Source organism: Hirundo rustica, chromosome 4 (assembly GCF_015227805.2).
Source record: "Hirundo rustica isolate bHirRus1 chromosome 4, bHirRus1.pri.v3, whole genome shotgun sequence".
NCBI lineage: Eukaryota > Metazoa > Chordata > Aves > Passeriformes > Hirundinidae > Hirundo > Hirundo rustica.
The window spans coordinates 24779366-24794756 of record NC_053453.1 but is presented as its reverse complement, the minus strand read 5'-3'; the positions used below and the strand labels follow the sequence as shown (position 1 = coordinate 24794756).

At 41.7% G+C, this 15391-nt stretch overlaps 1 protein-coding gene across 2 annotated transcripts in view; it reads left to right on the top strand.

The window, feature by feature from the left end:
* The first annotated feature begins 1843 nt into the window (after positions 1 to 1843).
* The window catches only part of ST7 (suppression of tumorigenicity 7), a 141193-nt gene continuing 127645 nt past the window's right edge, over positions 1844 to 15391 (top strand). Inside the window, exon 1 of one of the 2 annotated variants that reach the window (XM_040061972.2) lies at positions 1844 to 2113. In XM_040061972.2, the coding sequence (XP_039917906.1) occupies positions 1963 to 2113 (151 nt within the window). In that variant the 5' untranslated portion in view covers positions 1844 to 1962. Of the gene's footprint in view, positions 2114 to 6486; positions 6659 to 15391 lie in introns of those variants that run through there. The other variant, XM_040061971.2, reaches the window with a different exon arrangement.

Here is a 15391-nt window from a genome sequence, read left to right as displayed (position 1 = left end):
AAAAGACAATAGAATGAAAGGCTGTTTATAATAAGAAACTTTGGAAAAGCCCTATACACCATCTCTATCTTTCATACATAAAAGAAATTGGTCATAGTCGGTTTTTTAAGATAAGCAGTAATATACAGAAAATTAAAATATGTAGAGGAAAATTTATAAAAGTGAAAAATTGCCTAATGCCTTGGTCTCTTTGCTAATACATGAGAAAATCTGAGAGGAATATTCTGATTTATAAATAAGGGCAAGACTGAATAAAGTTGAGGTTTTTCAGATGTGACCTAATGTATTAAGATTTTCTTCCCTTTATAACTGGAAGGGAAGCTGAAAATTTTGAAATGTGGTTTTCTTTGGTATGTAATTAAACTATAAATGACCTTTTATGTAGTTAATCTGTACATTCCAATTTTACAAGTTTTATGATTTATTAGCAAGAAAAACCTCTGTCAGTCCTGCACCAGTATTCTTATATGGAGAGTGTGGTCCCTTAATCAGAAGATCCTGTCCCCATCAAATGCAGAAGACACAGCTAGTGTTCCCCATCCAGCTTCAAGTCCTGCAGCAGTCTGGAAGAACAAATTTCATGCCTTTGCTACCATCAGAAGGTATCAATTTATACAGCTATAGATTTATTTTGGTTTAATGTGTTTGGGTAAACATTCTAGGAAAGCTACTATGTTTTTCTGTCTGGTGACTATTTCTTTGGTGGACTAGAAAATCTCAAGTTGGAGTGGTTACTACCAGTTGGAGAAATTTTCAAGGATTTCTTGGTTCTTTTAGTAATACTTTATAAATACTACCCGCTTCTTAAGATGCTGGAGAGTGTTATCCCACTGGATACAGACTGTGGAAACACAGGAGAGAGATCCAAACAAACTGCAGTACGTGGTGCCTATTTACTTAGATGCTTGTAAGCTGCGTGACATCAAAAAAAGCAGCGTTTACCGACCTGAATTTTTATCACATTCTGCTGTCAAATCTTGTTTCATGAATAATACCTCATTCACGGGAGAAGCAAAATGAATTTCTCAAAAGTACAAATTAATGACTTGAGGTTTATGTTTACTAACACTATTTGAATGAGACACATACCTAGCGGGTGCCTCCCCTGCCCTTGGCAGGAGGGTTGGAACCAGGCAAGGGTCCCTTTCCACCCACTTACTGCGCCACACAGTTATCTTCCAAGGAGGGAGTTTTGCAGTTCACGACTGCTGGGCGCTGTGCACACCAACACAGGCACGCAGGGACTTCAATGCTGGTTTCATTATGCCAGCAAGAAGCTCAGACGAGTCAACAGCAAAAAAAAAAAAAAAAAAAAAAATCCTACACGAGCCCTTTTTAGGCTTAGTCCCGTTGCGCGGTGAAAATGCCGTCAGAAATCATTGTTCAAGGTCGTAAAGATGAGGGGGAAAAAAGTTGCGCGGCCTTTCTCCCCGCCGTGCCCCGGTTCTGCTGTCGCCGCACGCCGCCGTGCCCCGCAGGCTCCGCCGTGCCCCTCAGGCTCCGCCGTTCCCGCGGCGCTCCCGCGGCGGGGCGGGCGCGGGCAGGGCCGGGGCGCCGAGCGCAGGGGCCGAGCCGCGGGGCGCGGCCGACCGCGGCTGGGGGCAGGTCCGGCGCTGCCACCGCAGCACGTCCCCACCCGCTCGGCCGGAGGGGAGTTCGCAGGAGTCCATTTTACCGGGGCAGCCCTCGCCGAGGCTCGGCGGCCTCGGCGGCGAGCGGGAGCAGAGCCGGCAGCGCCCGGGGGCACCCGCAGCGCCCGGCGGGCGGTGCGTGCGGCGGGCGGGGAGAGGCGGCCCGGCCAGCGAGAGGGGGGTGAACCATCCCACAGACACGCTGAGAGCCCGTGGCAGCGGCGAGCGGCGTTCGGGCTGGTTTCCCCCCACACTCCGCCGTCCATCCGTACCCCACCCCCCCTTTTTTTTCCTTTTTTTTTTTTTTTTTTCTTTTTCTTTTCAAAAAAACATGGCTGAAGCTGGGACGGGCTTTTTGGAACAGCTCAAGTCTTGCATCGTCTGGTCCTGGACTTACCTCTGGACACTGTGGTTCTTCATCATGCTCTTCCTCGTCTACATCTTAAGGGTGCCGCTGAAGATCAATGACAATTTAACCACAGGTAGGCTGTGACCATCTGCCCCCTCGCCCTGCCCCGGGGGCGGCTCAGCCGGGGGTGCCCGTGAGGGAGCGCCCAGCGCCGCCCCCGCGGGTGTTCCAGTGCTGGCTGCAGCTCTCTGTACTGTTCGTGTTGTACTCAAGCTTTTTTACTAAACAGGATTAAAACCTTAATTGTGTTTCTGATAAAAATTAGATCTCAGCTACTTTTTCTGAATGATAATAAATAATAAGAGTGCAAGTTCGCTGGAAGATTATTACTCTTGCAATGGACTTTGCTTTGGGTGCTCCCACTCTCTAAAGTAGTGTGCCACCGCTGTATTGGATCAGCAGTAACTTACTGTTGGCTGGTCTGGATTGGGCAGTTATGGCTTTATCTTGAAATTGCTTGTTTTTCCTACCCATCTACTTTGATAGTTTATTTTCTGCCCCCCCCAGCCCCCATGCTTGGGAAGACAAATTAGTTTTGGAGTCAATGCGACGCAGCCCATGTAGCATCCCTGCTGCTGGGAAGTCAAACGTTATCTGAGCGTTTTTCACCCATCCCTCTGGCCTGTTCTCATTTGATAAGCCTCTGGCAATTCCAGTGTCAAAGAAGAATTTAAAAAAAAAAGGAAGATTTAGCATATGGCAGCTTTCACTTTAAGCATAAACGTAATTATAAACTGAGTTTATAAATTATAAATTTCAAATGCAATTTTGGTCAAAATTTCACAATATGTCTTTGGACAATATCCTGTTTCTTTTGACATTGCCGCACACTGATTAGAACAGGAAGTAATTCTTGTTGCTTGATTCTTAATAATTTATATAATGTGTACATTCCAGGTAAACATTGCAGGCCATGCTTGTCAAGCAGATATGTCAGAGTGCTTTATATTATAATTTTCACTATTGCAGAAAATCACAGGCATCCATCTGAGACCTAATCAACCCCCTCTGATTTCTTCCTGAGTTTGAACAAACTAATTCTTGATGCACTTTCTCATTTGAAGTGTTACTCCAGCTGAGTCATCTTGGGGTTTACTGAAATATCTCAAAATGCAAGTAAAATGACAGTATGAAATCTTTGAGGAGTTTAACAAGGCTGAAGAAAGTCTCAAAATGCCTGATGAAAATGAGTTATCGGGAAGAATGATAGGCACAATATGGTCTTTATGCATCATCTGTTCCTAAACGGAATTTATTTAAAAAACAGTACCAGTAATAACATGATAATTTTTTGTTTTGTTTAGTTTTTCAACATTTTTGTGAATGAATTAAAACAGATTTAATTTATTGTGGACGGTCTTCCCCAGCTGATTACAGTTGGATCCTACTGCCTTTAGTTTAAGGTTGATCATGAAGTACCACAGCAACTAATGATGTGATACCAATCCCATTTATTTCAGTGATTTGAAAATAAATGTGTAAATGTTGCTACTGAAACTTCTGTGTGACATAAAGAAATAGTAGGGTGATTAAAAACAATGACTGGGTATTTTCCCAGAGCAAGCTGGATCTGTTGGTGAGTTGAGGTCAAACAAACTGGTTTTCAGTACCAGCAGAGGCAGGCTTAGGCAGCCAGTTAAAAAACTGCAGTTCCATAGGTATGATTTGTTCTTCATGAAATAGTGATTTAGAAAGGTTTTAAAGATTTAGATCAAACACGTTAAACAGAGTCCGCAGTGGGCTGTTGTGATACGAAGGACTAGTGTGGCATGTATGGGAGGGCACCTGCCACAAGGACCTGGTGCTTGCTACTGCTGTATGATTTTGTTTTTCCATGACTAGTGTCAGTATTTTTAAAAGGAAGTGCAAAAGCTGGAGAAGATAGTGGAAAAATTATTCCAGGGCTGGAGAGAAGCATCAGAATAAGATTACAGTAAGGTGGTACTGACATGGAGAGAGAGAAAGAAATGGCCTTTTAATGATGTAAAGAATTCTAAGAATTGATGACTAGAAGGAGAGGGCAAACTCAATTTTGTCATAATCAGGTATTAATTTTTAGCAAACTTGGAACAGCTGATAAAGGAACCTTTGGGATTTGCATATCTGAAAGTCTTCAAATCGGATGGTGAAATAGGAATCACTTGTATTCATGCAGCCTTAAATAGCTTTTTGGCAAGGACAGGGCAGCAAGCTGTGCGCCACCGGCAGTCACAGTCATTGCAGATGGTTTCACCAGATAGCTGGGTGATTGATCACTTGTATCTGAAAGTCTGAGTAAAAAGAAGTGCGGGGTCTTTTTTCCCTCTTTCGATGTTGTACAGATGTGCACACCCGAGCATTGGTGCCTGTTGGTCATCCCATGTGTTTCAGTGAGCTCCAGGCTTGAAGGTCCTCAGTTTGGCCAAGCGTAATTTCAGTGTCCTTGGTGGAGTACATTACTCTGATATACCCAAAGGGGAATCTTGTCTGTCATACGAAAATATTAATGTTAAGTCTGATTGTGATGTTTCATCGTTTTGTTTTGGGGTTTTTTTCCCATTGTTTTAAAGTTTGATGTCCAGATCAAATAATAAGGTTATAAATAGGAGAGTTTGAACTATTGTGCCATACCATTAGCCTGGAAGCAAGAGAGGACACTTAATACACCAGGCTAGAATATTAAATACAGAATAAGCAGTTGAGTAAGAGGATGTTATAATCTTATTCCAAAATAATTAAACATACCTATTTTATATAACATGCTGTATTTTCTTTCCATGTTGGCACTTGCACAATTTCTGAGTGTCACACTAATCTGAACTAAGACACACCTCTTCTAAAACTGTGCATGTTTTTCCTGACATAAGTATCTGGATTTCTAGTCGAATCCTAAGAAGGAAAGAGGCACTGAAGTTAAACAGTTTCTGATGATTTTATTTATCCTTTCAAAGTACAACAGGAAGATGAATTTAATTTAATAAGTGTGACTGGCTTGTGACAAGGGAGACAGGAGGAAACCTCTGGCTTGCCAAGGGTAGAGAAATCAGATAAACTGATTTGCTAAAAGTGTGAAGAATAAATACACGGCTATGAGCTCTGGGCTGAGTCTGGCTCCATTGGTGTCTGTGGAGTATTATCATCCAGCTGTGCTGGAGCAAGCCCTGTGGTGTTACCAGCTGAGGTGCTAGAGAGGGGAGCGTTAGAAGCTTGCGGAATGGAAGAAAACAGGTAAAGTTGTCCTGCCAGGCCCCTGAGGTCAGCAAGCCCAGGGTAACCACTGCTGGAAGAGCAAGACTACATCACCTTTTGGCTAGGACAGAGTTGTTATCTGAGGAAGAAGGTATATTTCTTTATTACAGATTTTAAAAAAATATTATTATGACATTCCTACTGAAATAAATAGCTAGAATTTTAATTAATGTGGAATTTGTGATCAGGTAATAGACTTCTTAAAGCCCAGTACCTGAAATACTCTGCATGGTGCTGGCCATGTAGAGAGGGAAGAGGCTGGTGTGGAGCAGGGCTGGCAGCACTGGCCATCACCAGGTCCCCACTTACCCTTGTAGCTTGTGTGGCTAGGGGTGAAGTGAACATGTTCAAAGTCCTGTAAATTTAGCATAACAACCCTTTCTCTTTGTCCAAGAATCTCTCAGGAGACACAAAATGGAGAGGTTTTTCTAGTCAGCCTGGCCCAGCTCAGATGTGTTCACCAGTGTATGCATTGCACTGACTTCAGGAAGCAAAGCACTTGGAAAAGACACATCTTATGAAACTATCATGTGTTAAACCAGGCAAGAAAGCTGAGGGTGATTTCATTAGCAGAAATACTGTGGGAGATGGAGCCTCTCTTTGGGTGATGGCTGCTGTCAGCGAAGCTCATCTCATCTTCCTGATCTTCCCTCTCTGGGCTTCCTGACTGCCGATCTATACTGAGCTTTGGTGCAATGTGCCCCAATAAGCCACAGTGTGAGAAAAAAGTATCTTTTCGTTCCCATGGTCTCAAATTCAAGTAGCAGCAGAAAACATTTGCCTGTTAGTAAAATTTAACTAATTTCAGTTATTTCCTGCTGCTGTTAATTTGGCCACGTGGAGCTGCGTGTGCGCAAACTGCAGTAATAAACCACCTTTAAGACAGAAGAGTTTTCTGGGGACTGGATGCCTGGGAGCATGTCTTCCCTGGCCTGGGGGGGCTCCAGTGCCTGCTGGGCCTCTGAGCGTGTTGAGGTGTGTTTGCTGTGATAGCATCTTCACAGCTGGTCAGGAGGTATTGTTCCCCTTCATAAATTTAGGCTAGCGTAGTTAATCATGAGGGTTGGAAAACATTAACCTGACAAGGGCCAGGGAGTTTCAAATAGTTTGAAAACCAGTGAACAGAATCTTTCTTTTGAGAAGAACTGAAGGACAGTTAGTTTTAGTTTTGCAGACTTCCTAGTGGTTGTTTGGTTCTTTTCTTCAAAGCAATCTGCCATCCTTGTGATGGGTTTCTCTGTAAGCCTCTGCTGTGTGAGCTGCAGAAGTGAGTCAACAGAAGAGTTGGAGCAAAACTCTCATGGCACTGAAGGAGATGGAAGAATTCTTAACTCCCTGCAAGTGCCATGTACATTTGTTTGGGGTATTTTTAAGAACTTGACTGTTGAAGGTAAAATTTCAAATGCATGACCACTTCTGTCAAAGTCAGCATCAATCCTGCATGTGAAATTCACAGAATCAGTTACAGATAGATAGTTTGCTTACTGACCCAAAATCACTTGCATTAATTTTTGAATTTCTTAGAATATAAATTAAATATTTACTAAATAATGATCTTATTTTCTACTGAGTGGAATTAAAGTAAACAGTGTTTTCTTAACTGCTTAATCTCTTTCTTCAGTTATATCACTTACAGCACCACAAAGCATTTGTAGTTGCTGCTGAGCCTCCAGACAGGGTTTGGATGTTAGAGGTATTTCGGTCTGCCTTTTTGAGTTTTGCAAGAATACATTTTTACTGCTGTAGGCTAATATTCAGGAGGTTATTATAAAACAGGTTTTAAATGTTTTAAGCATGTGGATTTTCATCATGGTACACTTGGAAACTAATTTTTTATGGACGAGATTATGATGTGCATGAATGTATTATGCTACTTTTGACAAAAAGTAGACAAATCTTTGTAGATTGAACTGGGGATTCTTGGGGGAAAAGCCATATCAAAACTTGCTGGATCAATGCCCAGTGGATGCAGTATACAATGGTACTTGTTTTCTATGAATTTTGACATTTCTTCACCAGTTTGACTTTTTGGTTGAGCTAAATTTTTCAGTCAGCATCACATGCTGGAATCCGAGTGAAGTTTGTAGGAAATGCAAGGTTTTTAGAAAATACTTTTTTAAGAAATTTACTTTCTTACTGCAAAAGCTCTAGAAGATTTGTAGTCAGTATTTCAGGGGAAATGTGTAACCCAGAGCCTTCAAAATAATACTTGATAACATCTTGAGTGAGCTTATTGTTAACACTGACTGATATACATCATGGAGCTGTACTGCCAGCTTCTAACTGAAGTCTAATGTCCTCTATGTGCTGATGAAAGCCTGCGGAAATGCTCCTAGAACTGCATATATGTACTGGGATTTCCCAAAGCATCCACTCAGTGCCTGGACAAATTTAGCCCAAAAGAACATAAGCCCCCAGTCGTTCACAGGGGTCATGGGCCCTAATTGTCTGAGCAGCTGCAAAAATACCACCATTCTAAATTAAGGAAAGAACTTTAAATAGATATTTTTGCTGTTATTTTGCAAAGCAAATGCAAAAATCCAGATCATAAATTTGCATTTGTGAAAGACAAAAGAAGTGCTAACTGGTGTCAATGCCTCAAGGGCTGAAAAAAGAGAGAAAACTACTTAATTCTGTGTCAAAGCTGTACATTAATGAAAAATAGAAGGTCATGATGCCTGCCTGAGAGCAGCATCTGACAGGAATTAGGAAGATGATGTTTGATAAAACAGGGATTTTGGAGGGAATTACCTGTCTGTGTTTTAAAATGGATTCTCTGGGAGGAGCTATGGAGAGTCTGGCAAAACCACACTATTGGCCTAAGGAAGCTCAAGCTCTTTATCTCTGTTTCACAGTGAAGCTACTTCACAGTAGTTAAGGAGGTGTAAGAGCTTTAATCTAGTTGACAAACATATAGTGAGCATCCTAATATTTGGAGGTAAAATTCATGTTAACTTGTCAGAATTGGGGCCCAAATCATCAGTGGTCTAAAGAAGCAGCCTGGCTGTGAGACATGGCTGCGTGCAGTGCCCTCACTTTAATAGAGACGTGGTTGCTTATGCTGTAAACTCTGTGGTGGGAAGAAAGCAGTAGGTACTAAAGAAGTTTTAATATAGGGAAGACAGATCTTAAAAAGGTGGTGGCTGCAACCTGAACCCAGAGGAATGCACTTGCTAAGTATAAGAGATTTTTGAAGATGTGCTTTTGGACCCAGGTGATATGGCAAGGGATGTTACGCCTCTTCATCTTTGGCTCTCATAGTATTAAGACCCTCAGTGTAATAAGGATTGCCAGGTTCTTCAGTGGGGAAACTGGGAGTGAAATCTAATGGCCCATAGTAAACAGGAGAACTGACTAGTTAAAACATTCTCATGCTGAGGTTTAAAAACCCCCACACCCAGCTAAAAACACTTGCTGATGGTGTGCAGGTATGTTGTGCACGTAGTCCCAGATGTGCCAGGACTTTTGTGCACATGCCAGAGAGTAGGCCCCCTCTGAGTCCAAGGTTTCTGTGTGTTGTTCAGGCAGCTGGCAAGCCCTGTGCTTAAGGGAGAATTATTTGTCTTGTGGCAAGTGGAAAAGCAAATAAAACCACTTAAGTGGTGACTTAGGCTGGAGGGCCAAAGCAGTTTCTTCTGGATTGAAAGAATGAACATTGCTGTCAGAAGCTATTGAAGTCTTTTGTGGGTTTGTCACAACAAGTAAGGATTCACCTTCTTTAATCCAAGACTAGTTATTTAAGAAGGTATTTTATATTTAGCAAAATCAGGCCCTGCTCTAGATACCTCTCAGAATGCTGAATACAACTGAGAGTTCTATTGAACTGTACAGGGAGAACTAAGGCAAAGGGAAATGAGACCTTGATCCTGTAAACCTTCAGTGGTTTAGTTTGTTCTGCAAGCATAGATCCAGGGCTTTACTGCACAGGTATTTATTATGCATGAATTCTCAAAGACTTGAGCCTAAATATTTTACTAAGGTACTGCGGGGAGCCTGTAGCAATATGGGGGATAGAGTCCCCACTCATTTCTGCCCAAAGGTTGTTTTTCCTCTTGTGGTTTGATGATCGTACCTAAGTTTTGCCCTTTTTTACCAGGAATGTTTCAGGAACATTCTTAAGCCATCTGTCATAGAATTTAGGATAATGCCTATCCTGGTCCTGTGGGCAGAATATGAGGTGCTTGTGGGGCTGTAACTCCTCAGTTGGCTGTTAAAGGGCGTGGCTGAAGGTTCCTTCCACCTGTTTTTAAATTAACTCTTTGTGGCACTGAAGGCATCTATTGAAAGATTGTGTTATAAACTCCAGCTTGTCCTCATGTCTGTGAAGTGTCATGTGGATCAGTGATGCTGTGTAAATACTAATGAGTTAAAATTGCTTTGTGAAATCCCAGCGCAGGCTAATTGGAATTTTTTGTGCGTGTGTCTTAGTCAGGCACTGCAGAAGGGCAACCAATTTTAACACCAAGAACACTAAGCTTAAGCAGCGATAAAGCATTTAAAGACAAGAGGTAATGTCATGCTTTCCGCAGACATAACAAACAAGTTGTAACTGTTAAGCCTGAGGAAAGGCCCTAAATTCAAAGTCCAAATCAAACCTCGCCAGCTGCTGAGAGAAGACAAAGATTTATTATTGTGAAGTCTGAACTGAAGATTTGACACTGTGGTAGACTCACTGCTTAAGCGATTAAGTGCACTTAAATATATCAATTAGAAGGAAGAAAGCTATGGAGCAAGAATGAAATGCAGTCATCTTTAAGGTTCCTATTCTGTGTAGTGTGCCAGCTGCAACCATGAGAACTAATTTCCAGCTCACTTTCTACAAATAAACTTGGCTTATTAAATGTCAAGGCTGTTAGGTTGAAATGCAGGGTCTTGTGCATAGTGGCAAGACACTCAGAGATCAGATTTAAGGCACAAGAAATGTTGTTATCATAGTCATCTTATTTTGTAAGGCAGCCATTTATTTCTCAAGAAAATATGCTTGTAACCTGAGAGGGTCATAGACGTTGAAATTCACATAACTAAATGTTTTCATGACATGTTCTGTATGTTTATGCTGAGGTCTGAAAATTGTTTACAGCGTGGCTTGGTCTGAAGCAAGGTTATATGATACACTAATGCACTTAATCTTCCATGTGAAATTTCTTTTGCTATTTTTAATACTGAAGTTAACTTGATAGCAGTGTACCCATCTGGTATGTTTTACACAAATCTCGGCTTAGAGTCCCAGGCTAGTGATTTCCTCAGTTTTCAGAGAGAAGGTTAAACCAGAGCCTGTCAGAGAAGACTTGCAGCTGGCCTTCTGCTCCCAGTGCCGGGGACACAGAGTCCCAGGGAGAGGCTCGAGAAACTTCTTGAGCAGAAGCCAACTTTGTGCAGCAGCAGGATGCTGCAGCTGAGCTGATGAGCCCTCCCTGTGAAGAGAAGGACCTGAGGAGGTCTTGTGCAGAGCTGCACTGATGCACAGTTACTGATCTTAGAAGCCAGAAGTGCTTTCTCTATAGTGCTTGACTTGCTAGATTTATCTGCCTGCTCAGAGTAGGCTCCTGTGTTGTGCTGTGTGGTTATAAAAGTGCCTTCTGGTCCCTGTGGCTGACTGTCCTGCTCATTGGGTCAGGACAAAGGAGGACTGGTACAAGCACAAGTGAATGGCTTTAGCAGTTAATATTGTCCTATATATTCCCAGATATTCTTGTCAAGAGTTTCGGGCTTAAAAGTGCTGATGACAGCTGTGTTCCAGTCACCCCAAAAGCCACATAGTCTTGTGGGGAACACAAGTCCCAAGGAGCTCTGAATCGCTCCATGATTTCTGAAAGTATCCAAGCCGCAGGGTTTCCTTCAGACGTGGCCAGGAGGGTTTGGCCTGTGTTACAGCTGAGAGTGTTTTGTCAGTGGCTCAGCAGAAGGTGGACTTTCCACCCTAAATGTCCTCCTGTGAGGAGTGTGTAGGGGCTGCGCTGTGGCACTGGAGAGGTGTACAGGCCTCTCTGGGTCCTCGACTCCAACATTTAGTCATGTGTTATATTATCTTCCCATAAACTGCTGCACTGAAAGATTTTTTTCCCAGAAATTCATAATTTTCGTGTAAAGAAGCTTTGCTCTCACTCTGGCTTTGATGTATTTGTGGCTGGCTTGCACATATTTGTGCTCGTGACAGCTCTCTACCTGTAGAAGCAACAGCACCACCTTGAAGACAGGTTCCCAGTGCATTCATATGAGGTTTTCCTTGCCTGTCCATCCCTTATAAAATGGAGTCAATTGAGTTGTCCTCATGTGTTCTCCTAAAACTGCTGGATGTCCTTGATTCTGCTGGTAGTACTTTATTCTTTCAGTTTTCTGGCCATTTCGCAACTGGGTTTGTACACTCTCCATCATTTGCCAAAATAAGGCTTCACTGACTGCCTTACATAGTGTAATTAATCCTTCTCACCTTCCAGTGAAAATAGTTTCCCTTCCTGGTTCCTTGCCTTTTGCCCCATTAACTTTGCTTTGGTGTCTCTGGCCGCTCATGCCAGGTGCCTTCTGCACCTCCTGGTTTTGGTAATGAAATTGTTGGGCTCAGTTGGCAGCTCCATGTGCTCTCCACCATCCAGCGCTCCCAGGCTGGCTGCAGGTTTGTCTGTCTCCTGTTTTAACCAGCTTTCTACAGCACTTTAGTGAAATCCATATAGTCTAGAGCTACACATTTTTCTTGGTAAGAGAACTGAATATTTTTCTTAAAGGGCCATATCTGATTGGCCTGACATGATTTATTTTGTGTTTTATCCTATTTTTTTCATGTACCTCCATTGCTTAATTTATGCTTACCGTAAAAGTTTTCAGTAGATTTGGTCTACATTTTAAAAACAGAAATATGAAGTACTCTGGCATAGTTGGGGGAGGTTGAACAGTTTATTAAAACTGTCTCAATATGGGGCTTGCTTTTAAAAATAAAATTTCCTTCAGCAAGTTGCTTTTTGTCCATTCTGTTAATCTGACACTCAACCATGTCTTGAACATGTTAAGTCCTTTGAATTATATCTTGCTTTCTCCTGTCACAGTGTCTCTTTTCTTGTCCTTTAATTATTTTTTTCCTTCACATTCAGCAATTTTGTTCCCATTCAAAAATGAAATAAGTATTCACTTTGGAAACTACCATATCTTGCTTTTTACCTTGCTGTGTCCTTATTTATTTCATTGAAATAGTCTTGGTTTGTTGGATTTGTTGTGATATATTTTAACTGTTTTTATACAGATCTTAAGTTATAGGTTAGTCTGACTTTTTCAGATATCGTTTTATTTCTCCTCCTTTTGTCCTCACCAAAGCAGAGGGAAATCTTTGAACATTCCAGATCTTGCAAGTGTTACATGTCAGGGCTGATACAGCTTTATTTGAAGGCCTGAGCTGACAGACTGGTATCATGAGGTAGGAATTGAAATTAACTTCCCATTATTATTTTGAGAAAGTCTCTGTGTTGCAGCTTTGGTCTCCTTGAAGAAGCAGTTGGTAAAGCCCCTACTCAGTTAAGAAAATGACAATGTTGCCCCAAGAGGTTTTTTACATTAGTCTCAACAGAAGAGGGTATATAGCATGAATGACTCTCATACACCTCCTAGCAATCTGAAATTGTTGTGCATGTTTGCTGCCTTCCTGGATTTGAAACATGACAGGTATCAAGAGGCTGAGAACTGATGGCAGTATAGGTTAAATAAATTAAAAAAGAATGCTAGTTTTCTTAGCATGAAAAGAAGTTGACCTGTCTAAACCTAATCTGTACATTTTCTTAGCTGCTTTTATGTTTAAAACTTTTTAATCAGTTCTCTTGCCACACGTTTTTATAACTCTTGAAGCTGTAATATCGTAAGCTTTCTGACGATGTGACAAATTTTGCACAACATAAGCCACACCCAGTAATTAATAAATCACTCGCTGAAAACTTTGGGTGCTGCACGTACTATTCTACTCTACTGTAAGTCAGGTGGATCTAAAATCCCAATTTGCTTCAGGCCACATTCAAACTGGCAATGACTGATTATGAAACAATACTGTTATTGGGCGATTGTTTTTATTTTTGTTTCTGAGTAGTATATACAATAACATATAAAATATGTTATATGATATGTACAAAATATATTGATCTATATTGTATTGTATATGATATTTTTGTTAGTAATGTATATATAATAAAATACAGTGCTGTCCCCCTTGTGTTTGAGGTTACACCTTTATCATTTGGGGTTCAGAGTCAGTGACGTGCAGGACTAATTGGCATTGTTTGCTACTTTCCTTAGGTGAGCTAGTAATACAGGCTTGAAATAAATATCCTACAATATCTTCCTTAAAAATCTGTTCTGCCCTAGGTGCAGCGGGGTTCCTGTTGCCAGATGGCAGCAGCATGTGGGTCTGGGTGCTGCCATGCTCTTTGCTGTGCTGCGGGGCTGTCGTGGCCCGTGGTGTCTGTCGGTGTGAGCGAGAGCAGCCGCCCCTCGGTTGTTACAGAATGGCTCTGTGGCTGTGGATGCCGCAGCTTGGTTCACTGGGAGGGCATTTCCCACCCCGGGATCTCAGCTCTTCCACTCAGAGTTATGACCCCTTTGCATCTTGGCAGTGGACCCCTAGAGCTGGTGTTTGTGGTTTAGTCCAGGCTGAACTTTGGAGACTTTCTTAATCTAAGATAAACAACCAGCAATCCAAAAACCAGCCACAGAGAGCTCACGGACAGCTGCTCTGGCCACGAGCTCCCTGGCATACACAGCCCTCTGTACATTACCATCGTCCTCTCTCCAGTGCACACGTGATCCTTCTGCACAGGCACAAAAATCAATAATAAACAGTAAATGAATAAGGAGAAGCCTGCCAACCAAAATCTCTCTTGTTTGCCTTTGTGTTTGTTTTCCTTTTCTAATCTAATGTGACAGAGAAGCATTTAAGGGAAAAGGATGCTGGGAATGATGGAATTTTATAAAGCCTTTTCTCACAAATGTCTTTGTTTTAGGAGCAAGGCTATAGCCATGGGCTTCTGGGCTTAGTCCCTCAGAAACTCTATCCTTGTGTAAGCATCAAAAACTCATGGCATTCATGCTGTAGGTAGGGATGTGTTTGGCTCAGGGTAGGCTCTGCGGTTCTCAGGATGTGTTTTATTTACATACAGAAGGCAGGTTTTATCTGCCTTTGGTCTTCAAAGTGATGATAAATTCTTCTGAAAAGTATCTTTTCTGTTCCAGTTTGCAAAAGTATCTTTTCCATATCCAGTTTGGAATATGTATTTTAAACACACAGACTGGAATTACATCTGCAAGGCAATGTTTTCAGAAGCACTTGGAGTGTTTAATTACCTATGCCTTAGTCAGCCATTAGTTTACTTATTAACATGTACTTATTCGTGTACTCTTTAAATTAAGCATAGTAATAAACCAAACAATGATTTGCTAACTGAAAGAAAAACATTTGATAATGTATTAGGTGCATCTGTAATGGCACAGTATTCTTTTACTCCTATGCGAGTGTAATTCTGTATATCATAGCCGTTGCCTTTGCAGGAACTTAAGCTGTCAGTTTGGAATAAAAGTTAATATTAATGAGAGATATGAGAATACCGTAAAATAATAATAAGCCTAAAATACGCGCCAGTTCAAACAAATCTGGTTATGGTGTTTGCTTTCTGTGAATGCTGTAGTTCAGCAAGAGCAACATCGACTGACTCGGGTCCTCAATGTTGTTCTTAAAATACAGGTCCCTGTGGTCTCATGATCGCCAGGCACTGCGTGGCTGTAGAGGGGAAATGTCTGAGGTTTGAATGCTGTTCTTTATTTATAGTGAACAAAATAAATGGCATATTTACTTACAGAGACAGTTAACATTACTGTTTGGCATATTGCAGTTTTAAGTTTAGTGGAAAGGATTCACGGACTTTGAAATTAAAGTTTTGATACACAAGATGTTTATAATGCAGAAACTAACTAGAAGCCAGTGCACTCGCATTTGAGTCATTTCCATTTCCTAGTGATTGCTATTCAGCTGGGAATGGTGAGATCAGATTTTTGTTCTGTGCTGTCGGTTTGTACAAGTTTTTTTTCCCTTGTCTTTGGTGGTTGCTTTCCAGTCCTTTGCTTAGTGCTTGAGCCAGCCCTCCACCTTGTCTTG